General features: G+C 47.3%; 1 protein-coding gene across 1 annotated transcript in view; it reads left to right on the forward strand.

Moving 5' to 3' along the window:
- The window catches only part of DNAH17 (dynein axonemal heavy chain 17), a 15,539,113-nt gene that overhangs the window by 13,749,589 nt on the left and 1,763,002 nt on the right, over positions 1-26,522 (forward strand). The window contains exons 70-71 of the mRNA XM_086931082.1: positions 21,082-21,252; positions 21,381-21,503. Of these exons, the coding sequence (XP_086787208.1) occupies positions 21,082-21,252; positions 21,381-21,503 (294 nt within the window). The remainder of the gene's footprint in view (positions 1-21,081; positions 21,253-21,380; positions 21,504-26,522) is intronic.

A 26,522-nucleotide genomic window follows, 5' to 3' on the forward strand; every position in this document is an offset into this window, starting at 1 on the left:
TGCATCGGTTACCTTGCTTCGAGGGAGATGATTCATCGAGTAAGTGATGCGTCTTGGTCCTTACCAGAGAGGAGGTGATGCGTAGATTCTCGTACTGCGGCCTGGTTAGGATGCGGCAAGATGGCGCCTCGATGCTAGGCGACAATGCGGTGCGATGCGATAAGATGGCGCCCTTGATGCGACAACGTGAAGCCGATGCGTGCACGCCCTACGGCCGTGCGGCTAACTCTGTAACTTTGGAGCCACGACAGGCCCTGCAACATGCTTCTCCAGTGATGCGGCGGCGACCTCTGCGGCTCTTTGTGTTGACAGCGGCAACAACTGTGAAGAAGAAGTTGGGGACCACCTGCTCTTCAGACACCAAGTGACACCTGACAGCTGTCTCTAAGAGCTTCCACTCTATGGCCATTGATGGTCACCCACTGCCTGTATTTTTTAGTGTTATTAGGCAGGTGAGCTTTAGGGACCATCTCAAAGTCTCCTACAGAGACAAAGGATGTTTCGGTGGGACCCCACCCACCTTGGGCACCCATCTCCTCCCCTCCCAGGGCTACACTCACCTTCTGATGGGGTGGTGTACGTGGTGGTGCTTCGGAATCCTTCAGGGGACACTGTGCATCATACCAACGGTGGCCCACTTTACCACACGTAAACACTTGTGGGGGCCCCTCTGAACAGGTTTACCTGTCGGGCCTCTTGCTTTTTCTCAGTGGGAGGCTGGGAACCCTTCCCTTGGTTCCCTTGGGAATTACTTTGGGGCCCTTTCTAGAACTCCCTCTATTTACCCTTGCCCCCGCCACTCTTCTGCTGGGGACTCTGCCCACCTTTGGTGGAGTCTCCCACATGACCCTTGTGGACCGTTTTACTGACCCAGCGATCTGCCTCCTCAGCAAGCTTCCTAGGGTTAGTTAACTTGCTACCAATAAGGTGCTGGCATAGCTCTGGAAAACAATTAGCAGACAAGTGCTCCCATGCAACCAAATCATAGAGCGCTTCAAAAGTATCCCCTTTGATCCCCTTCACCCAATCATCCATAGCTCTGCAAAAGAAAGATACATATTCTACCCAAGTGGTTGCCTCCAGCTTCTTACAATTCCTGAACCTCTGTCCATAGAGCTTCCTTCATGTGGGCATAAGACATCCTATTCTTACTGGGTAGGTCTAACAATGTATCCCCCCCTTCACTCACAAAGCGGGCCCACAACCCCGCTCCCCAATCCTTCTCAGGGACCCGGAGGGCCAATATTGCTATCTCATAGGCTGCAAACCACTGCCCAATATCTTCATGCTTATAGAAATCTTTGATGACATCCTTGGGGATATATACCCTGCCTTCTGAAGGCACAGATGGTGTGCTGCCACCAGAGGGATTGATCTCTAAGCCTTTTGCCTTGATCTCTAACTCCCTCAACATTCTCTCATGCTCCATTCACATTCTCTTTCTCTCGAAGGACAACCTATTATTCTCTATTTCCCTCTCACACTCCATCTTAATCTTAGCTATTTCCAGCGTGTGCATCCTATTTCTCTCCCTATCTTCCAGCTCTGGGGGACAGATCTTTGGAAGGGACTCTACTGCCAGGCGGGGATGGCACCCCTTCCTAACTTGAAACACTGGCCTATCCAGCTACCCATCTGCTTCACAAGCTAGCTCCACCACCAGCTCAGGGGCATTTCGTGCTTCTACCCAGGCCCTCAGCGCCTTTTGGTAGTCATCCTTTTTGGAAATGCCTGTGGTAGTGTAAAAGGGTGCAAAGACAACCAGTGACCAAAGACCCTTTAGTGTTGCCCGGCGGTGTCGCCTCAATGACCCACCAATATTAATCAATGAAGAAGCAGGCGCTGGAGACTGAAAGGCAGGAAACGAGGGTTTATTCTCTCCGGAGGAGAACACATCAATTCGGACAGCAAGTATCGTCACAAGGTGCTCTAACCGCATCTCTGAGGCCTGGCCTCTTATACACAGGTTTATGATCTTTATTGCACGTAACACATTCTTGCAACACTTTGATATGTGAAAGAACATCCTCGGAATCTCCCCTTCAGGCCCGTTCCCACATACATTTACAGTTGAATTCCCCACCCCGGTCACAACAGGTGATGATTATCGCGCAGCTGGACATTCCGCCGATTCACGGAATGTGTGGAGTTTGATCGGATCTCATAGAGTGGGGGGCTTTTGATCGGCTCGAGGGTCTTTTGATGGGGAGGGGAGGTTTCCTACTGTACGGGGTAATAAACAGTATCCGCAGGGCCAGGTGGTGGCTTGGGAACAAGGAAGACAGACGGGCACACAGGAAAAGGGGGGTTTGCATCAAAGGGCCTGAGACTATGAAAGGAATGAAGGGAGGTGTCGCGCTGGGAGCAGGATGGGATTCTGAGGCAGATCTGCGCTGAAGAGGGGTTTATGACCCAAGGCATGTGAGAGCGAGGGGGTTTGTCAGCGTGCGGGGGATGCCTGTGAGGTTAAGAGAGAGTGAGACGCGCTGGCTATCAGTGAGGGACAGGGAGGCCATGGTGCTTAAAATGGCTGCCGCTTATGCGCAAGGTATGTGAGGGCGGGGGTGACTAGTACATGGGGGCGCTGGCGAGGGTGAAGAACCGGGTTGGGGGTCAGGGACGTGCAGAGAGCGGTTCTGATCAAAAACAGCTAAAATGGTGGGAACGTATGACAAAAAGTGTGGCATCGGGAAAAAAGGCAAGATGGCGCAGACGATGTTCACCAAACCGTAACGATTTTCCACAGTCCTCCCTTTAACATTTCCAAGACATCTTGCTGGCCTATTTCCTATCTATCTCTACTGCGGTGGTCATAAGTAAGGGGATGGAGACCTAGGCAAAGGAACTGTACATAAATATCACATTATAAACATCACATTTGAAAATCTTGTCATCTAGTAGGCGGGTTCATCGTTAAGCTTGTTGCAGAAAAAGTCATGGTAATACAATATCAGACTAGAATTATGTAGCGAGGGCGTTGGGTACAGATCATAGATGCTTATAGTCATTCGGAATAGGAACTGGTAAGTTATCATATAAGTAAGCCCTTTTTGTACTCGGTGGGAGCATAGTCAAATTCAATGGTGGTTGGGAGAGAAATGAGATATAATAAAAATAATAATCAGAGTTCTCAGTGTCTTATGGTCATGGACCAGCATTAGTGAGTTCTCAGCATTCTTTGTCGTCTTCTGTTGGCACTGTTAAGCACCTGTATTACAATTCGTTCTGTCAACATGAATGTTCATGTGGATTGAGTCGTTGGAGGTCTGCGGGCTGGAGTATATTTTTGTTTCGCCAGACCTCATGGGAGAAATGCGTTATGGTTTTGGAGCACGTACATTTTCTTCCATAACTCAGAGCATAGTTATTAGGAGGCAGAAAAGGATTGCGATGGAAAGTGCAATTGTCTTTGAGTTGTGGAGTCTGTTTGTTTCTTGGGTCTCTGTGGTGGGTATTTCCTGTTGCTTCCATCATCGTCGAGGCGCTCAGCAGCGGGTAGAACCACATACTTCGTTCATCTTCTCTTTGGAGCGACCCTTGGTGGAGTTTAGGTCACCGTTCTGAGATTAACATAGTTCGTGGTCTACTTAGTCGGAGCTCCCTCCCTTTAGTCGCAGGAAATACCCTTCTCTGGATGGTTCAGTAGGATTTAGAGGATTTTGAAAGTTCAGGTGGAAGGGGGGTGTGTGTGAGTAGTCCTTATGGTAGGTCGGAGGAGGCGGGGATGGAGCAGGGCCAAGTCGGGAACAGATCAGGGGGACGGAAAATTTTGACAGGCGGGTCCATGACCAGGTTCAGAGAGCGGGGACTTTTCGGCACACGTCGATCATAGAGCAGGGGCCTCAGGTCAGCCCTTTCCTTTAGTTTTGTCGGAAACAGTGCCTCGTCCTGCGACTCCTTACTGTTGTGGTCTCGCCTTGGCCTCCGTCGCTGAGGTTCCACGATCTGCAGTCAGGCCGCGTGCTCCCACATCCGGTCTCTTTCTCCTCCGACAGTGGTACCCTTAAATGAGTTTGAAAAGACAGTCTTTAGAGATTTTGCAGAGGAAGGTAATTACGTAAATCTATTTCTCTCCCAACACCAAGCAACTGGGGTAAACATCCGCTACATTGAGGTCTGCAGCCAACGTATAAACAATTGATGATGGGTTTGCTGGATTCCCAACAACTTCCCTTTGTGGCTATTTCTTTGGCGTTTTGTTGGTTATTACATTCATTTGTCGTGGTACGAGGTCTGATACCCATTCATTGCATTCGTTTATTACAGTCATGTCAGTTCTCCTGGTAGAGACCCATTTCCCTAGTACGAGTCTTGCAAGGCTAGACCGGTCTTCAGGGCTTTGTATTTTACGGAAAAGTGCAACGTGTTATTCACCATAGTCTGATAGGCATCCTTCTGAGGAATGAACATAGGCTAAACTATTCTCCATTACATCAATGCGTCCTATCTTTTAGCTAAACATCTTATTTTCAACAAGGTTTACTGCAACAAGTTCTTTCATTTTTCGATCTAATTTTAACTTTGTAAACATCATTCTAATTTCTACATCGTTTCTTACAACCTGGCTACTTCATTAAAAACTCGGGGGGCTTGCGATAACCATTAAACTCATCTTTGGGGTGAGTGGGGTCTTATGGAAAACAACTAGGAACACAGCGAATTGGAGCAAGGGACATTTTTCAAATTCTCGTCTGGGGCAGCCGATACAAAACTGATGGTGTCCTGGGAAGGCGGGTATGTCTCGATCGCTTTTACTGATTGGGGCATTGAGACAATTTGGGACGGGGAAGGTCGCGTTACCAGAGACATTTTATCATAGAAGCCACTGACAAGTAGTCCCTCATTACGGGTCAGATTAGGGAACCGTAGTCGTCTTACCTATCCCTTTCTTTTCGGCCAATCTAGTTTTCATCAATATTTAGCAGAAAAGGAGAGGTATTAACATGGCATCAATGCAATTTTATTAAAAACGAGTTTTGTGCAAATACTTGTGGTATTTGGAGCCAATTGGGTGGTACACCGGGTTCGCCAATTAGGTGCCAGTCGTTAGGGAGAGACAGAGAGAGAGTGAGAGAGAGAAAGATAGAGAGATAGAGAGAGAGAGAGAGAGAGAGAGAGAGAGAGAGAGAGAGAGAGATGTGCAACGATAGGCTAAATGATACACATGTGTCCTGGAGAGTGACTGTGTACTATTTAGGCTATTCAGTGCATTACCCAATATGAGACGTTTCGGGTCTGTGTTAGGATGTAGAAAGCATGCAGTTTTGGGACGGAAGAGCATTAGGTCAGGTACAAGAAGGACGTGCATTGAGTTGGGCGCCTTTTGGTGTCATCTTGCAGCGTTAGTCCGTTTCATGTATCGGACGTGACGTGGCTCCAGATCTGTTACGATACCCTAATCGTGATTCCATTGTAACCTGCAGAGGGAGAAAAAGAGGGAAAGGGAGGGGGTACAACATTCGAGCATATCAAATGTACGGGCACGAAAGTCCTTTACTTACCACATACTCGTCTTATCCCCTCAGGATATAATCCCTGGGGTCTCGGTTTCCGAAGTCAAAGGGGTGGGCAGTGTGGTAAGGGTGGCGAGCGATAGGTTGTTCATGGGGGAGACGGTCCGAGCGTGGTATTTTAGATCGTGTGTAGGGAAACGCTAAGAAGAAACCAGGGGCGCCTGGCGCAAGGTATTTGGTTTTTGGAGGTGTATCTAGCTATCGGGACCCTTAAATCATCCTCAATGCTGTGATGTTTTAAGGCATATCAGTTCTTCGGCCGACCCTGTTCCTTAGCACCTTCGAGTATCATACCTTTATAGCATTCTGTCATTCGTACCGCTTCACTTTACCCGTTCTCAGAAGTCGTGGTCCCTCTTCCTGTGTTAGTTCCTGAGCCTAGTCGCACATTTGGAGGCAGCGTATCATACCTTAGATTCAATCATCCATCCGGGGCCGACCAACCATTTTCTAATAACCTTAAATAGAGAGCAAAACGGTTGTGCACAGAAAAGTCCTCCCACCAATTCCCACATTTACAAAAGTATGTGATACCCATTCATAGTTTGGAAAACCTTTATTTGCATAATCGTTCAGTACGTAAAATGTGAGAGTGCAATCATATTTTGGCCGGACATGGCGACGGTGGAAGCACATACAGTAGGGGGGGTTATTTTGCAGCATAAGAACATGTTAAAAAGGCCTAATTAATTATTTGCAAGTAACTAAAAACGTCTCATTAAGTGATGAGGGATCAGGGGCATTTTAGTTCATAAATGGAAACACAGTCAAGCTCATTGTAATCACATTTCCTAGATGTATACCGTGGGTGTGCATCATAAGCGACGTTATGTACCAGTTACAATAAATATCAAAATAAATCGTTCATTGAAATCAACATTTTGACGGGACCCCTTTCAAATGTTCGCCAAGTGAACCCTCCTCCCTTTTTCGTCAAGTGTGCAAAGGTTCACATATATATCTTAGTACATCAAGTCTCATTAGCTAAAGAACACCACGAGGTGTCCGTTAGTTCCTATTGATACCGGCGCCATTTTGGGCGAGGCCGGTTTAGTCCGGAAGTAGCATCAGGGGCAAAATGTCTCCGACGACTGGCGGTTGGACCAGAGTCCCTTTCGGCAGTTCAAAAACCTGTGATAACAGAGGGGCTGGTGGTGTGGACCGTCAATCAAAAAGGGGGGGGAGGGAGGTAGAATCTTTCTTACCGGGTCACGTTGATGTTCAGCCGGAACTTACTCGAGTTCGTTAGCCCATAATGTTCCTGGGTGGTTCAGACTGAAGCTGGCGCTGTCACGAGAGCACCACCATCTTGTGGCTGTGTAGTGGTTATTTCATTAGTGATTAATGCAGCTGTTCCCCTCCGGAAACCTGTAGGGGCCGAGGGCTCCCGGGACTTTGGTAGAATCTTCAAAGCTGTGGGGATGTTGTCGAAGGTGGGGGCTTGTGCCCAGGTGGGCAAGTGCCCGAGTTGCAATTCCGGACAAAGTTACTCCAGCGGCCTAGACCCGCCTTCCAGAGGGCCCAGACGCCATTTTGAGACCCTGCAGCCGCCGCCCTTCGTCGTGTCTTTCAGGAGTGGAAGAAACTTCTTGTGGCGACAAAGACAGAACACCATGCTGTTGGAGCAGGACATTTGGTTCGGGGCGCCAGGGTGCAGCTGTGGAGCCTCCACCTGGGGAGGTGAGGGAGGCTCGTTCGCGCCGCCTCCCTCTCCCAGCGCATCCCACGCCGTCCCTTCGAATCAGGGGTGCACATGATGACCACCCTACACCCCTGACTCCGACTCTTGGGGGACCATTGTATGTTCGGTGCTGCGCAAGTATATGCCCGTTGGACACTGCACGTTCTGTGCTGCGGAACTATGCCCGCCGGACATTGCATGTTCTGTGCTGCGTAAATATGGGTCCATCGCCCGGCTGGAGGACTTCGGCGCCGGGCCAGGGCTGGGGGACCTCCTACCTGTGGAGGTGGGAGAGGCTCGTCCGCGTCGCCTCTCCCTCCCAGCCCACCCTGCATCAGTTCGATGGAGGAATTAGGGACGTCACCCCAGGAAGGAGAGTATGGGAAGACCATTTCATGTCGGCCCATGGAGCCTCCTGTACCTTCTCGTCGGCGATTTCTTTTGGTCTATGGCTGATGGCTGGCCCCGCCCCACACGTGCTGTGTGTTTCACCTTCCGGATGGGCGGGACCGTTGACGTGTTACATTTTGAGAACTTCCGGAGTGAGCGTAATATGTTTGTATTGTTCCTATTAGTACAGTTTACTTTAAAGAATGTTTTACTAGTTTTTCTATTTATCGTTGGTTGTGTGTTATCTTTATCGTAATTAAATCCTAAATTATATAACAGATGCTTGGCTTCCTTGAGTCCTTTTTCTAACGGGGGGTTGTCTACGCAGGCCTGTAATTGCTTTTGTTTTTCAGAGTGGGGGCGGGGGGCAACAGGGAGCAATCAGTCCCAGAACTCAAACATGTCGTTGAAATTGGTCTGACGAAATCTGTGCCATCGAGCATAATCAAACGTGGTGGTTCTATCCGTCCTGTCCGTGTTAGTCTGATTTGTTTTTATCTTGCGCCTTTTCCCTTTCTGCCGGCCTGTTATTTCTGTCGACCCTCCGCTCTTACCTATGTTCTGTAGAGTCGGGCATTGGGCTTTCCAGTGCCCGAGACATTTACAAAAAGCACATTGGTTTTGCCTTAAATCTGTTCGTCCTGTGCATAGTGTTGGGGGATTACTTTTGGGTCGTTGGGTCTCGGGGTTGTCCTGTCGGCACATCCCTTTACACCGTTCTCTTTTTGTGTCTAATCCTCGGAACTGTGTCGTCGCTGGCCCTTCCTTTTGCCTACCAGACGTTTGGAGGGTTGTCTGCCGCGTTTCTTTACCTACTCTAACTTCGTCTCTTTCCTTTCGTTGCGTAGCTTCTTTGCGCCACATACCGAGACTATCGAGCATAATAGGCGTTGTCTTATTATTACGAAGGGCTATTTCTACCGTTTCTATTTTGTCTAAATCGAAGGATCCTATCAGTGGCCACTGTTTCTCTTGGTTTGCTTTGGTATACTTGTGCCATAGCTTACTATAGGCTATGGTAATTAATCCATACTTTGTGAACATGTCTTTATTAGGGGTGCCTTACAGCGGGGCTAGATGGTCCACCTCTAATAAACGGTCCGGGCTGAACCAGCTATCCATCAGTGGGGAGAAGACAGGCATGACGGATCACAATGGGGATAATAGTCAGCACTACCTATCTTATCACTGCGTGCAAAGACTAGACAGAATATTTCTATTCTACGTTGTTTGCAGGCAGTGAATACCTCAAGAACCAATATCGGGCAATCAGTGTTTGGTCAATAAATAAAAAGTAAAAAATGGTCAATGGGGAGAATAAGTAGGCCCGCAAAGGTCTGCGTCACCTACCCTTTCACTATCTGCAAAGAGGGGGACCTATTCTTTCCTTTTTGCAGACAGAGAATCTCCAGAAAAATGATCTGTAACAGTTAATCAATGGGGAGGGGCAATTGATCAGTGGGGGAGAAAGATAGGCACGACGGGTGCGTTACCTATCCTTCACTGCTTGCAAAGAGAGAGCCGGTTGTTTCTCCATTTGCCGACAGCGAAACTCCAAATAAATTAACAAAGAATAATACTAGTATTTTTCCATCAATCATCAATCATTCCGCAATTCGTCGTGTTTACACGACCTTACCCGGACCGTATGGACAGTTTCTTGTCTTCCGAATCCAGCGCCCGATCGTCCTCTTCTCTTCGTACTCCTCGTGGCACTCCTGATGGTTCCCAGTCAGGACCGTAGATCACTCGAGAGAGGTCCGTTCGGAACCAGTGAAGTTCGGATGATCGGCTGTCAGACGAGGGTCTATCGGACAGGGTACCTTCCGATCGTTGCAGTCGTTCACTCTGTCGTCAGGACCTCTCCCACTGGATCCACGAGTCGCTGATGGGCCCCACGCTTGGGACGCCAATTGTAAAAGGGTGCAAAGACAACCAGTGACCAAAGACCCTTTAGTGTTGCCCGGCGGTGTCGCCTCAATGACCCACCAATATTAATCAATGAAGAAGCAGGCGCTGGAGACTGAAAGGCAGGAAACGAGGGTTTATTCTCTCCGGAGGAGAACACATCAATTCAGACAGCAAGTATCGTCACGAGGTGCTCTAACCGCATCTCTGAGGCCTGGCCTCTTATACACAGGTTTATGATCTTTATTGCACGTAACACATTCTTGCAACACTTTGATATGTGAAAGAACATCCTCGGAATCTCCCCTTCAGGCCCGTTCCCACATACATTTACAGTTGAATTCCCCACCCCGGTCACAACAGGTGATGATTATCGCGCAGCTGGACATTCCGCCGATTCACGGAATGTGTGGAGTTTGATCGGATCTCATAGAGTGGGGGGCTTTTGATCGGCTCGAGGGTCTTTTGATGGGGAGGGGAGGTTTCCTACTGTACGGGGTAATAAACAGTATCCGCAGGGCCAGGTGGTGGCTTGGGAACAAGGAAGACAGACGGGCACACAGGAAAAGGGGGGTTTGCATCAAAGGGCCTGAGACTATGAAAGGAATGAAGGGAGGTGTCGCGCTGGGAACAGGATGGGATTCTGAGGCAGATCTGCGCTGAAGAGGGGTTTATGACCCAAGGCATGTGAGAGCGAGGGGGTTTGTCAGCGTGCGGGGGATGCCTGTGAGGTTAAGAGAGAGTGAGACGCGCTGGCTATCAGCGAGGGACAGGGAGGCCATGGTGCTTAAAATGGCTGCCGCTTATGCGCAAGGTATGTGAGGGCGGGGGTGACTAGTACATGGGGGCGCTGGCGAGGGTGAAGAACCGGGTTGGGGGTCAGGGACGTGCAGAGAGCGGTTCTGATCAAAAACAGCTAAAATGGTGGGAACGTATGACAAAAAGTGTGGCATCGGGAAAAAAGGCAAGATGGCGCAGACGATGTTCACCAAACCGTAACGATTTTCCACAGTAGAAACTTTCAATTTTCTGCAGAGAAGCTTGAGCTGTTTCAAATTGTAGGTTTCCAACCTCTCTTCCTCCAAATATAGATCCATAGATGCAACAAATGCTGGTCCACTCATGGCAGTAAGAATTGGCAGTTCTCAAGAAAAATACCGGACCAAGGAAAAGGTTCTAACAAAAAATGTATGTGGTCGCATTCGGTCTGCACTCACTAGTAGTGTACACCAATCACTGTATATGAGTCACAAATGCAAGTCCAAAACCTCACCGCTGACGACCAATGTTAGAACTGGGGGTCTCTAGTTGGCAATGATATACACCTTTGACCAAATAGGGACCCTTGCTTCTAAGTCAGGGAAAGGGGATTACACTACTGGATAACCTCTGGTCACCCCCTTGGTAGCTTGGCACGAGCAGACAGGCTTATCTCAGAGGCAGTGTGTTAAGCATTTGTGAACACATAAAGCAATACAGTGAAAGCACCACAGATGGACAGAACACAGGTTTTATAAAAAGGAGTATTCTTTATATAGACTTAACACAAGACCACAAACAACAAAAATACTTAAAATAGACTTAAATATGGTAGAAGTCGCTTATTTCAAATTGATGATAAATGTGACACAGTTCTCACAAAAATACCTGGATGCGTAACGCAAAACAAACAAAAGGTTTGCAGAGTTGGAGATGCGTCGGCTTCTTGCTTCGGGAGAGACGATGCGTCGCGCCTCAATACTTGCGCAGAGTAGGGGATGCATCTTGGTCCTTACCGGAGAGGAGGTGATACGTAGATTCTCGTACTGCAGCCCGGTTACGATACGGCAAGATGGCGCCTTGATGCAATGCGACAATCCAGTGCAATGCAGTAAGATGGCGCCCTTGATGCAACGACGTGAAGAAGATGCCTGCACGCCGGGCGGCTGGGCGGCCGGGCGGCGAACTCTGTAACTTTGGAGCCATGACAGGCCCTGCGACATGCTTCTCCGATGATGCGACGGCGACCTCTGCGGCAGTGACACGCTTCTCCGGTGATGCGTCAGGTAACAGCTTTGACGAAGGTGTGCTTCTCTGGTGATGCAGCGGTGACCTCTGCGGCTGCAACACGCTACTCCGGCAATGCAACAGCTGCGACTGCGACACCCTTCTTCTCGTTGGGTCGCACTTCCAGCTCCCGGTGACACGCAGGTTTCTGCAGACAGAATTCCAAGCAAGGAACTTCAGAGGGGAGCCGGTGGTGAAGTCTTTTGTCCCTGAGACTTCAGCAGGAGGCAAGCACAAGTTCAAGCCCTTGGAGTAATATTCTTCAAGATGATGAAAGTTCTTTGAAAGTTCCTTCTCTTCTCCTTGGTACTGAAGGCACCATTGTAGGCCAACACAGCGCACTGGCAGGGGGGCAGTCCAGCTCCTACAGGTTCCTTGGTTCTTCTCCTTGGCAGAGGTTTTTCTTGTTGTTCCAGAAGTGATCTAATGTCTTGGGGTCTGGGTCCCCCTATTTATACTGCAAAATTATTTGTCCTCTGAAGGCAGAGGGGCCTGCACCTAGTCCAAACCAGTTCTGTGCAGTCCTGGAGCACTTTGTTTACATGACTCCTTCTTTCCTTTGGCAGGGTGGGCCAGGGCCATCAGACACACCACTGGAGGTGGAGCCAGCATTGTGGAAGGCAGGCACAGCCCTATTCAGGCCCAGTTGCAACTCTTCCCAGCACTCTACATGCAGATAGGTCTATTTATCCCTGAGCTGACTCACCCTGTCTCCTGGAGCCACCCCAGCCCCTGTCACTCACAAACCAGACATATAATACACAAGCTAGCAGAGGCAGGCCGGATGGGTAGGCAAGAAAATACCTACTTTCTAAAAGTGGTATTTTCAAACATAGAATGTTAAAACCAACTTCACTAAAAGATGTATTTAATCATTCTGAGTTCATGCATACTAAATTCGAATTTCTACCATGTTCCCTGGGTCAGTTAGGATTATAAGATGATACAGGTAGCCTTGCAATAGTGAAAAACGAAAATGCCTGTAATTTACTATTAAAACATGCCACACACACCAGGGCATGTCCTACCTTATACTTACAATGCACTGTGCCCTTGGGCCTACATTAGGGGAGTCTGATATGAAGACAGGGAAGGTTTAGGGACTGGCAAGTGGGTGCACTTACCAAGTTGACATGGCAGTACTAGACTGCACACAGGCTCTGCAATGGCAAGCCTGAGACATACTTTACAAGCTGGTTTCATTAGTGGCACAACTAGTGCTGCAAGCCCACCAGCAGTATTTGATTTATATGCCCTGGGCACACATTGTGCACTTTACTAGGGTCTGACAAGTATATCAAATAACTACAATGATGGAGTCACTAATCAATACATTAATTTAACATAGGGAGCACTTGCACTGTGGCACTGAATAACAATGACACAGTGCTCAAAGCATCTAAACCAGCAAAACAGTTAAAAAACAGAGGGGGCAATCAGTAAAACAATGGAAGGGAGACCCACGCCAATGGTACCAGGTCTAACAGTGGGCATAACCCTGACCCTAGAAGGCTAAGTCTGTCCAAAGCAACATGGAGAAATCTGAAAAGTGGGTTCCTCATCAGCTGGCCCAATTTATGTATGGTTCTGGTTGAATGTGGGCACACCTCCTAATCTAACTCATTTTTCCACCTGTCTTGCCACCAAAACGTGGGATCAAGAGAGAGGGGTGCAAACTCCAATCTTTGAAGCCTTGGAAGCTTCCCACCCTGGAATGTCCATCATGCTTGGAGGAGAAGTGAATACCTCCGCCCACAGCAGTCTTTGTTCCTGTCCTCTGAGAGCGAGGGCCCTCACTTCATGATGTCACAAAACCTGTCTTTGATGGCTTGCTGGTGGAGACCAGTCAGTTGACACACTAGCGATGGTAGGATTTCAGGGGACACCTCTAAGGCGCCCTCTGTGTGCATTTATTAATAAATCCTGCACTGACATCAGTGTTTAATTTATTAAGATGAGGTGTTTGGTACCAAACACCTTGGGGGACAGTGAAGCCATGATGTAGCTGGGGAACTCGTAGTGATAAATGTCCAACCCATGTACTCGTTATGGTTTCCCTGTGCACTGGTAATATCTAAGGGTGAACTTAGATATCACTGGAACATAGCCACTCTCGCAGATGTACCCTCATATAGGTATAGTGCACCCTGCCTTAGGGCTGCAAGGCCTGCCACAGGGGTGTGTTAACCAGTGGTGGGTTGGAGCGCCGCCCCACTGCTTTCTCGCAGTGCAAGAAGCAGAAAATAAAATGGTATTTTAAATACCATTTTATTTTCTGCCTCTCGTGCTGCAAGAAAGCAGAAGGCAGCGGTATGCCTTGTTGGGGGCGGGTGGGTTGGTTAGGAGTGGCTTGTACCACTCTGAGTGCCCTAACTGCTTGGTCGGCCCTGGGGCCGACCAAAGCAGTCATGCGCACGCTACATTTTCTCTATGTAGGCTGCATGTAGCCTACATAGAGAAAATGGCCTCCCTACAGGTGCCCGGCTGGGCGCTGGCTGGGACTCCCCACCAATCACAATGCTGCCATTGCAGCGTTGTGATTGGTTATAGGAGGGGAGGGAGCATGCCTGTTCCTGTTCAGGAGCAGCAGAGGCAGTGCGGGCCAGGCCCAGGAGCAGAGGCGGCGCGGACCCGGTCAGATACGTTTTCAAATTTTTATTTTATTTTAACTTCCTCCTCCAACTCCAACCTCCCCCTGCGGTAAAGCCAGCACGACTCCCCCCCCCCCCCCCCACCCCCTGTATTGCGAGCCGCGGCTGTATATTGCAACTTAGCATGTCTTTCGGCGCACAGGCTGTTTCTCTAGCACTTGGCGTGGCTGGCTGTCAGCATTGTATCTTCTGTCATCAAATAAAATGCTATCAGGTCATTAGGAACATACACCTCGCCAAGAGACGCCTGCTTCTAGTCTGCCTTACCTGTTTAATAAGATCAGTGTGCCGAGAAAGAAAACTCTAAGATTGATCTGTCTGATTAATCTGATTAATCTTTATGAAACGGCAAATGATTCTTTCGATCTCCGAGTACTCATTTTCCATGAGTCTATATATAGGGTGACCAGATTCTCAAAACAAAAAACGGGGACAGGTCATAGACATAGAAGTAGGACTAAGGTTTGCAGAAACCATCGCCATAAAAGTAGGACTATTTCACAGCTGTCATAGACATAGAAAAGGGACTACAATGACAGTTCCCTCCACAAACTGAGATGTAGCATTACAGATGACAAATCAGAGGTCTTTTATCAGCAGTAACCATTAATTCCATTTAAACACACTTTGCCTCAACATTTGCTATAGTTGGTGACCACCCTTGCCTTGAAATTCCATGTATGTTTGCTGATTAAATAAGTGTATATTATCATTGTTAACTTTGAACGATAAAGAAAATCGCACAATCTAAGAGGAGTTTGTGCTCTTGTTTTTGCCGCAAGGAAGTGAACGAGTGCATCGCTATCGATTATGATATATTATATATATACCTACTGTTTGTCGTCAAAATCAGATACTGCTGCTCGGCAGCCAAGGGAAGAGAGGCCAGCCACCACAGAGTAGGAGGTTTGATGAAAGGCTTATCCACTGGCTGAGACTGGCTTCGCAGTGCACAATGTTGTGTCAGCTTTGAGAATCACACAATACTCCACTAAGTCCCAACTCTAATGATTTATCTGCAGAGTGAGGTCCTGCAACCCTTCCATTTTTTAATGTAGTAAATATGATTTTCAACTTGCTAACTGCTGTGTGCTAGCACTATTTTGAAATCAATGTAAAAAAATTCAAGAACAAATATGTATAAATGACTGTATGAGAGCACTGAGAAGGGGAAATGTAGAGAAGCATAAAAGGTAGTAGGATGTGCAAACAGAGAAGGGGTTTAGGAGGGCAGATCTGCATTTTTAGGTTTCCCCTGACAAGGTGTGGTTGGGTGGATGGAGTCAGTGGATGAATGGAGTTGAGTGGTGGCTAGGTGGATGTACTTAGTGGGTGGATGAAGTATGTGTGTGTGTGTCTGTAGCTGTGTGTGTGTCTGTGTATGTGGCTCTCTGTATGTGTGTATGTGGCTCTGTGTATGTGTGTGTGTGGCTCTGTGTATGTGTGTGTGTGTGGCTCTGCATGTGGCTCTGTAGGTATGTATGTGTGTGGGACTCTGTGTGGGTCTGTGTTTGTGTGTGGCATTTGCAAGAAATTAAGCTATTGGCATTGTAAATGACAGTGCCATTTATTTATCTGTTTTCAAAACCAACACATAAATAAAAATGTTGTCATTTACAATGCCAATAGCTCTAACTTTTTCAAAGGTGAGACCGTTGCATTGTAAATGCTTGTTATGGAAGATACAGTTCAATTTCCGAGTGTCTGTCTCCCCAGGCCTCTCTCCTTTAGCCAGGGCAGATCTGGGCACACTGGCAGCACCGGGTGGGGGTGCTCCTTAAGTAACTAGAACCGAACACTTGTCTTTGAACAATAATCTAATGTTTTCACACAAGTGCAGTACTGTGTGAAAAACGGCTGCCTGTTGTGCTAAAAGCTGCCAGGAAGCCTAGGAGGGTGCACATTTATCAATAAAGAAGCATGGAAATATTCTAGTTGAAACGGCTCTCTCTGCCACACATCACACATCATGTCAGTGGGGAGCTGTCACTAGAGGCCATTTCTGAGCAGCGCCTATTTGGTGCGTGTTACTGGCTTGCCATGCAGCTTTTTGACCCGGACCAGGAGTAATGAAGAGTACCGCTAAGTAATTGGACATGTGTTGTCCACCGTCACTTTATAGCCCTGCACAGATAGCTACTGATTCCCTGAATCCTTGTGTAGCCACAATTGTCACAAATTTTGAAACCATATCAAGTTTTATACTTCTCATGTACCTATGCATTTATTGATCCGCCAATCCTTGCGTTTATTTACCTCGCCAATCTATACCTCCACTCAATGACATTCACACATTTGTGTAACTACAAATGTCACACCCAGCAGCCACCTCATTCTGCTTACTTTTAATTGCTTTTTTTATCTGTGCAGCGTCTGCGTTCATGCTGTACAGTGTGAAGACATCAGCAGACTCAATAGGCCTTGAAGAGGAGATCTTTTATATCTTTGCCCATGCTTGTTACACAGGTTAACACAGTTCAACATCCAACATAAAGCAATAAATAACTGAAAGGTGACCTGTTAACCCTTGCGAAGGACCTTCCACTGTGGAGAAACATATGTTGCTGTGGTTTAGTAACTTTTGATCATTTTTTTTTATCTGCATATTATGCGGCAGGTGGAGAATTATGTTGCAAGTGCAGTACATCTATAAATATACAGAAAACGCTGGGACCCAGAATCAAATAATTCCAGTTGCCCCAGCAATAATGTTTCTTTTATCGATGCACGTGGTCCAATGAGGCAGATTTGTCAGGACACAGGGGGCGGGAAAAGTGCAGGATTAAAAGTTATTACTTTTTACAGATGCCAGGCAGTGACGTAGAATAATGTGCTAAAGTGAAATATGTGCCGTCAAGAAATAATGTTTTTAATCAGAAACGGTCTTTGTCAGGTGTTTAGAGGACGTTTATTGGACCAGTCGTCACATTGCAATCTTTCCCTAGCTGGGCTCTGGCTTCATCTCTTTAAACAAAGTCGGGCATAGGTGGTTTTCTGCGGGGAAGGGGATTACAATACACACGTTGCAGGCTGGCAGGGCAAGTCTCGTTGTGTGGCTTGAGATGATTCTGGCTCCAGGCTGAGGCAGGTCCGATGTGGAGGTAGCGGGTCCCGACGACGGTGCTGGTTCGGCTGGGCTGGGGAAGAGTCACGAAGCTGCTGCTGGATTCTGCTCTAGTCAGAGAAAGAATGTCCGGCCCTCGCTCGCTTTAAGGCACAGCAGGAGACTGAAGGTAAAATCAGGGTCATGCCGGTCACCGGTGGTTCTAACCAGCTGCTGTGCGATGGTGCAACGCAACGATGACGTAGGTGGCGCTGCGACGTGGACAAAGAAGGGAAATCCCGAGAGAAAATATCTCTTCAAAGGAGTTCCCCTGCTACGGCTCACCTCAGTGAAGTCACAGTCACACGCAGTGCGAACAGAGCATGCGTGCAACCAGAGCACTAAAAAACCGGGACATTTCTCTGTTTGCCCCGGACACTGGTCTAAAACGGGGACATTTGACTAACTTTGGGAAAAGTGTCGGGACACGGGGACACTTTGCCAAAAACGGGGACCGTCCGGGGAAAACCGGGACGTCTGGTCACCCTATCTATATATAAATTGTAGCAAATGTTACAGGTAAATGCAACGGCAACACCACCCCGCACTGCATACAAACTGTTGAAATTCACTTGAGACAGTTAAAAACACACAGTGGGCATTAAGGCTAATTTTGAAGGTAGCTTTCACTTAATGTTACTGACGCCTGAGGACATGCACGGCAAAAGTGTACAAGAGAACCAATTGTGTTCATGTTATTGACTGCCATGCATTTTTCAGGGGCCTCGCCTGACAGGCAGTTAGCAGTATGACTGTGAGCACTATCATGTGTCAGAAGTGTATGTTTGTTCATTACCTAAGCGAGCCATGTCGGCTCTCTGGACAGCATCTGATAGCTGTTTGTGGCACAGAGAGCGTTGTATAAAAAGTATCAAACTCTTAATCCTACTTTTATATTTTTTATGCTGTTTAATATAGCGCGAACTCGACCTGAAGGTACTGGAGCGCTTCAGAGCGCTCCAGTACCTTCACATTATACCGGGACAAGTCATTTTGTGAGGCACGGAGAGATTAAATGATTTGCCCAGAATCACAGGATGTTGAGCCGACTCAAACCCGGTTCACAAATTATAAAGGAGGCAGCTATGATCAGAATGCCATATCCTCTCTCCACTTAACGTGTGTCCTTAGTCATCATAACCAACCATTTTCCTAATAACAAAAGGTGAAAATGCAAAGAATATCTGTGGTGTTTCAAGAGGGTTGACACATCTGTAAAGTAAGGTATGTTTTTAACTGCACCCTACAGATGAACAGTGACAAAGCCGGTCGGGTAATGACGTAGCCAAGCAATGAACACATTTAAAAACTGTTGTCTGCAGTGGTGGAGTCACCGCGGAGCTTGCGTCAACTTCAAACCACACCTTTCAGCCAGTGCCGTTAGTTTGCAGTGCTAAAAAGAGGCGATATTTATTAGGGCGGCTGTAGATTTCGCGATGCGCAGTTAATGGAGGGATGAGAAGTAAGAAATGACAACTAACAAAACACACGCAAATTAAACCTTTAACCATTTCTCGTTCGATATCGACTTACAAAAACTTACAATTATTGGAAGAAATTGCTGTCCAAAATATTTTATACTTGTGTTTTACAGTTTCTACACGATTTGTCGTGAAACTAAACATTGCTTTTATTCTATTATTAGCGAAACGATGTTACTTTTTGTTTTTACTTTTTACCATTTTAACTTTTTTTGCAATAGATAAAGCCAATTAGCATTTACACCAAGGGTTATTGTGCGAATATTTGTATGTATACTAGGTTAATGTAGTAAACGTAATTTTGATCAAACAACCATGTTTTAAGCTCTAGCAATTGTTTTGGACAGCAATATACAGTAGTGGCTCGCAATACAAAGGAGGGGTCGCACGGGGTTTCACGCGGGTGTTGGGGGGGGGGGGGGGGGGGGGAGGAATAATATTGAAAACTTACCTGACCGAGTCCGCGCCGCCTCTGCTGCTCCTGAACAGGAACAGTATAAACGCCGGACTGTCCCGCTCTCAGCGAGGCTGACGGACACAGCGCGTTTTTTCATTTATACGATCACTCACGTTTTACCAAGATTGATGTCATTCATGATTCCTACCACACCACGCCCACGCGCCGTTTCTTCATACAGTGGATACCCCTTGTCCCCGTCCTGAAGAAGACCCGCCGCTGAGGACTACATTAACACTTATGCTACAGGGTCGAAACGTCGACGCCTCCAGAATAGGCCCACACCCTTCACAGGTCCCCCTACACTTGGAAAACAGAAGAGATTACACTGTGAAAATAACAGTCTAAACAAATATTATATCTTACTGTACATATAGGGGTAGGCCTGAATTTTGATGAGAGACCGTTTTCTATTTTTTACTGGATCTCATATACCAGAAGATATTTGAAAACAAATTATTGCCTTTCTTTTCTGCCCTTTTTCTATCTTCTCTCACAAGAGCACTGATCATTCACATACCACTTCTCTCTCCTGATGATAACCATGTGGGTATAACATTGTATATTCCTTCATGAACCATTATGTGTCTGTTTGGATACAATTCCACATATGATTGATTAAAACTGCGCTTTCAATCATTACCCTAGTGGCCTTTTGAATTTAAATTTATAGTGCCTTCTTACTGTACGTGCCTTAGTAGATATATACATATATCTTTCAGCTAGTGAATGCTACGACTCTAGAAATTCATGCTACGTTAGTCTAGGACCATTTGTTCTTTATACCGACCAATACCCAGGTCTTTTGCCTTTATTGGGTTACCCCATTTTTATAATGACCTGAACAGGAACAGGCATGCTCCCTCCCCTCCTGTAACCAATCACAACGCTTCAATGGCAGCGTTGTGATTGGTGTGGAGTCCCGGCCAGCGCCCAGCTGGGCACCTGTATGGAGGCCATTTGTAGCCTAAATAGAGAAAATGTAGAGTGCACATGAATGCTTTGGTCAGCCCCCAGGCCAACCAAGCAGTCAGGGCACTCAGAGTGGTGCAAGATACTCCTTGCCCGACCCGTCCGTCCGCCCCCAACCAGGCATACCCTCTCACCTGCCCCCAACCAGGCATACCCCTGCCTTCTGCTTTCTCACAGCGCGAGAAGCACAAAATAAAATGGTATTTAAAATACCATTTTATTTTCTGTTTCTCGCACTGCGAGAAAGCAGTTGAGCGGCACTTCAACGCCCTAATGGAGCGGCCGCCGCTGTGATTGACTCTGAGCATTCCTGCCGTAGTCAATGAATCCTGGTTTAATGTTCATGGATCTGGTTGTACAGAATGATGGGCGGTACAGAATAGGACACTCTCCCAGATCTCCCTTTATCCTTATAAGCCACCCCACTCCTCTCTAATTTTCAGGAGCCAGTATTGAAAATGGATTTGTCTTGGCGGGTCATACCCTCTTATAAGGCCCAAAAGGGTGAAATCTGGAAGGTGAAGACAATCAGTGCAAGGGTAGACTTTTTTGGAAAACTAGAGCTAGTGGCTTCATAAGAGCCTTTTTGGGACTGTAAAAAGAAAGAGAAGAAAAAGCGTGATGGGAATTAATTAAAGTAGTCCAGGCATTTCACTATTTTAAGGAGTGGTGGACCGTGGCAAGCCTGACTCCTGTTGGTGTGGGTCTCCTTTGTTAATACCCGAAATGCCACTCAAAGGCATCCACCCCACACGTCATTTCTAATTGCTTCTAGACATTTCATTTTTAAAATAAAGTACTTCAAATGATCACAGCTGATTATATTTTCAAAATAGTTTTAAATTAGTATCCACTTCTTTTTAATTCGTATTATTGCAGGCCTTTAGTGTGGTGTTTGAGCGAGCCATATTCCGCACTGCTCCAGCAGATGAGGTGAAGCAGCGGGTGATCAATCTAACAGATGAGATTACATATTCCGTCTTCATTTATACAACACGTGGACTCTTTGAAAAAGACAAGCTCATCTTTTCAGCACAAGTTGTATTTCAGGTGAGGCCCACCTGCACTATGCACTTATATTATATATATTTGAATATGTTCCCCCTTACTTACCTGGTTTCTTTATGTATAACATTATGCTTTAGTGAAAACTCCTTTTTGTTTCAATATTTCTCCAGATATTGATAATGAAGAAGGAGGTGCAACCTGCTGAACTGGACTTTCTCTTACGCTTTCCATTTAAAGCTGGTCTTGTTTCTCCAGTGGATTTTCTCTCAAACCAAGGATGGGGTGGAATCAAGGTTAGCTAATTTTACAGGTCTTGCACTTGGTCTTGTCATGCTTCTATTTGATAAGAATGTTCATAATTATAGTTCCAATGTTGTATTGGATAGCATGATTTTCTTTTTAACTTCTGATCCGTTCAGTCTGTTATGCCAGACAACTCTTACCTGCTTTTCCTCAAAACCTGAAAATATATATTTTCTATTTATTGTGTATATTTGGATTATTTGTAAGTCGCCTTATAGAATCACCTAATACATCCATGCAAGCTGCAAGAGTGTGCTTCCAGCAAACGTTTTAGTGTCTCATATCTTGTGCAAACACTGTAACATCGACTGTGGAACAGACCTGTATACCTCTCAAAACTGGGCCCGCGTGTTAAAAATGAAATTCATCTCTTTCGTAAAGCTGAGCCCCTGTGGCTCACCAGGCAATTTGGTTTCTTTCACACTTGATACTCAGAAGTGGTATCCCACTCACACTGAGCAAAACTTTTCTCAAACTAAAGTCTTTCTTCCTGTTACTGCCCTTTTGTATTGCCAGGCAAGTGTCAAAGGGAGTTCCTGACTATTTGTTGGTTGCCTTGAAGAAATGAGATGCCAAGTGTGAGAAGTTGGCCCGATATGCAGTGTTCACTATTCTAGTGACCACTATGCATCGGTCCAAACGACCCTTATGGTGTTTGGTTGTAAGTCAACCTTTAGACCAGCTATCCTAGTAGCGTGGATACGAGCAGTCTTCGGGCTAAACTCTAGAGGGCGTGTTAAGCCAGCTGTTATACCATCACGTACCCCTTGAACACCAAGTGAAAGGACACCACACAAGTGTTATGAAAATAAACAGTATATTTATTAGAATCACAACAGCCCTGTGCTCTTTATGAGGACAGGGTACTAAGCACAGAACAAAACTCTTAGGAAAATACTTCAAGTGCACAATCAATACAAGTGCCCGAGGGCACGGAAAGTTTAGTGGTCTCGGGCGGACCCGATAAGGCAAGTCGGAAGCGAGGGACTCAGGACCCTTAAGTAAGGAGGCTATGCGGGCACCGAAGTGCCGGAGTTACCTAGCCACAAGGGCTGCGGCTGCACAAGTCTTACAGGCGTCGCGGGTCTTCGCTGACGAGCCAGGAGCCGGAAGGAAGGAGTTGCTGGCCGGCGACCAGTGAAGAATAGTTCGTAGAGATCCAAGCCTGGATCAGAGATCGATGATACCTGAAAGCAGAGGGGACCAAGTTCGTACTACTAGCCAGTAGTCAGAGGGTACCAGGAAGGCACCGGATGGCCGTCACCTCGACTAGGTGAGTGGGCGACGCTAGGCTCTGCAGTCTCACGGACCAGGAGGCGTTGTCGGCGACCAGGATGAAGGTGCGAGCTGTCCCACGAAGGTTGATGCTGTCGGCGTCGCTGGGCCCAGGATTCGGGCAACAAGCCTTGGCAGATTTCAGGGCCACGTGGTGGGCCTAAAATGGCGTCTTGAGTGGACCAGGAGGGTCCGGAGTGCTCCTCTCGTAAAAGGGAGCAAAGGCCGGTCTGGAGCAACCAGACCAGCAGCGTTGGTTGTTGGATGTCGTCAAGAGGGTCTCAAGCCAGCGGCTAGTGATCGGACAACATGCTGAGCGGCGAGCAGAAGGGCCCCACGCAGATCGTGGAGATGCTGGGAGGCTGCACTTCGGTGCTGGAGCGGCTCAGGGTCGGGGTTTCTCGGACCCCAGAGCACTCACCAGAGGATTCCTTCGGTGGTCGTGCTGGATTAAGAAAGAGTGCAGGTTTTGATGATGGCCGGTCCCTCGAGGTCTCGTCGCACCCACAGATCTCAGCTGAGCTGACGATGTGGGTAGAGGTCAGAGGTGCCAGGGAAGCCGGTTCTCGTCGAGCTGGGTCGTCTGATTCCTGAGGAAGGACTTGCAGCAAACCGCAGAGTTCTTAGATGGTGCCTGCGGATGCAGGGTGACTACTCCTTAGCCACAAGGGAGAAATCTTGAGAAGAGTCTCGAATGTCCTTTCGTAGAAAGTAGTTCTTGATTCAAAGATGATCTAATTTGGAAGGGTCCCCGCTCCGGCCTTTATCCTAAAGAAAGGGGTGGGTACATGACTAGGTCCTGCCCTAGGGGTGGGACCAGGAAGGGGGGTAGTTACACCCCTCTCCCCTGCCGGACTTTCCCCAGGTCAGGGGCTGCGCGCCCCTGGAACTGGTTCTAGCCGGCAGATGCGTAGTGAGGACCGGGGTGCCACTCCACAGTCACCTTCTTGCAAAGCCCTACCTACCCAGAATACACAAACCCTGTCTGGGATGGTGCGAACACCGCCCCTGACAGGAAACCCTTTGTCCAAGCTCTCCTCGCTGGAAGGACTCCCAGCAGCAGGAGGTCAGACTCGTGTCTGTGGTGGCAGCGTCCATTTTGTGGAGCTGAGGCTTCAGTTAACTTTAACCGGGGTTCACAGTTACGTACATGTTGTAACCCTCTAGAAGGGTGGAATGCTAACCTCGTCACCAGAATTGGTGAGGGGGCAGCATCCCGATTCGTATGACACCTTACTCGACATGTCTTGATAACGCTATACCGAAGTTACCAATATGATACGCGTTATCATGGAACAGCCATTGGGTCTTGGTTCCGCAAGCTGCAACCGGGCTCGGCTCGTGCCAGAGCCCAATTCACACGGTTCCATGCACTCTGCCTTCAGGATTGTCAAGGCCTGCCTTAGGAGTGACTGATAGGAACTCGGGTGTCCATTTTAAGGTTAGGTATAGGGATACTATACCTACAGCAACGGGCGAGTACGCCACGTTGCCCCAGCTGTCGTGCAGCCAGTTGTGTCAGATTTAGATGGCCAGCCAGGGGTGGCATAATACATGCTTCAGCCCCTGGTAGGCCCTGGGTACACCGATGCCCTGAGTTACAGGGTCTGACAGGGTGGCCCAGTTCCAATTGGGTAATGCACCTAGGGTACACACATCAATTTAGCGAGAGAACAGCTAGGCTGTGGGTCTGATTGGCAGGCCCACAGCCCGAGAAAGTCGTAAACCAGTGAAACAAAAGCAAAAAGTCTGGGTGATCATAGGATTGCAGACCCTACTCTCCTACACCAAGTACATAGAATAATAATACTACATGAGTCTCGTTTACAAGCCCATTGCGCCGCCGGTGCGTCGCTATTTATGACGCACCAGCGACCCAATGGGCTTGCCCATATTTACAAGGCCACGTAAAGTCACTCTGCGTGAAAAGCGCATTCCATGGGTGTTGCTGTGAGTTTTCATATGCATCATCCATGGAACCTGACACATTTCCACATGGACAACATTTTGAAAAGCTGGGAATGGGTCAGAATCTTATGCTTCCCTAGGGGAGGCATAGGAGTGATGCAACAAGGAGAAACTTTTATTTCTCCCCCGTTTTTCCCCATAGAAAGAGGTAAATGCCATCAGTGATTGTCCTTGCAAAATGTCGCATGGGTGCCTGTGGCGGTGAATGGCAGCCAATTGTGCGCAAGCGCAGGGAAAAGCAAACAGATGCGTCGTATTGTTGTTAATACCTTTCACCCGTGTGCTTCGTAAATTAACCAGCTTGGGGCAGCCATATGGCTTGCGGCGCCAAGCTGCCTCATTTTCTTGTAAATGAGACCCCAAAAGTGGAGAAAGCAGATATACTTAGAAGGGATCTCCTTTATGACTATAGGGACTGAAGGAATTTGGCCTTTAGAGGATTCAGGGGAGAGGACCCATAACCAAGCTTGGTTTACCATTCTGTAAAACTGGCAAATAAAGCATTGGTTAGCTGGAACAGACTGGAACTCCATTATGGTGCTGCAAAAGATAGGATGGTAATTGCAGGGATGCTGACTTGATTCACAAAGGATGATTTGCCAGCTACTGTTCGCTTCACTTGGGAAAAGATGCTGAGAACTGCTTGGGAAGGAGAAGGAAGACCGCTTGCGTGAAAGATTTACTCTCTTGCTACGGACACAGGAGTGTTAACTCCTACTTTATCTTGATTCTCGAGAACTAAGAGGTTTCCGCCAAAATGAGTCAAATGAGTTGGCCTTTTCCTGACCTCCAAGGCTATGAATGGCCAAATCTTTCTCATCGGAACTTGTCTGCTTTGGGACTTGTTTCTCTTGGGGTACTGTGGAAGAAACCTAGGCAGCTTGTAAGAACAATCTTTGGCTGTGGATCTGTTTGGAAGTAGGTAGTCGGAAAACTTTGTTCCCCTTGCCCAAGCATTTTTTCTAAAAGTGTGGCAACATTATGAGCACCAGTAAGGATGTTTTACAACTTGTAGGAATGGACGACACTTGAACATGTTTTAATCTCTGAGTGACTGAAACAAGGATGAATGTTTATCCAATGATTACATATTACATATTCCCAGCTTCTACATGTTCCTACTTTGCCCTTTTCTGCGCTTTTGAGTATGATGTTCCATCCTGCTACTTACCCACAAAAGCAAGATATGCCGTTTTGCAAAGTGTTGATAGGCTAGATCTTTCATCCTTGCCCTGCTGGAAATTAGAATTCAAAAAAAGTAAAACAGTTGACTGGAAGACATCTGAGATTTTGCTTGACCTCACTGCATTGGTGGTCGACTGCGGAACGTGTTTAGGATCCAATCAAACACTGAATAACCTTGTTTGGCTTCTAATGCTGTTCTCTGAATTATGTTTAAATGTATTTATAACTTGTGACCTCCTTATCCCAGTTTACCCATTTTAGGGTCTTTTTAACCCCTTTGCTGCCAGGCCCCATCCTCCCACTTTCCAGTGCCACATATTTTTTGGCTGTTTGGCATAGTTCGTGCTGTCCGGCCCCCATAACTTTTTGTCCACATAAGGCATCCGCGCCAAATGTACGTCCTTTTTTCCCACCATCCTGAAGATTCTAAAGGTACCCACGGTTTGTGGATTCACCTGGAGGGGACTGAGAAATTAGCCATTTGTAAAAAAAAATGGGAAACGTGCTGCAGAAGAAAGCGTCTGTTTTTTAATCTACAAATGATATCAACAAAGGTTTTTCACTGCTAAAAACACCATCTT

This window comes from Lissotriton vulgaris, chromosome 7, assembly GCF_964263255.1.
Source record: "Lissotriton vulgaris chromosome 7, aLisVul1.2, whole genome shotgun sequence".
NCBI classification, from domain to species: domain Eukaryota; kingdom Metazoa; phylum Chordata; class Amphibia; order Caudata; family Salamandridae; genus Lissotriton; species Lissotriton vulgaris.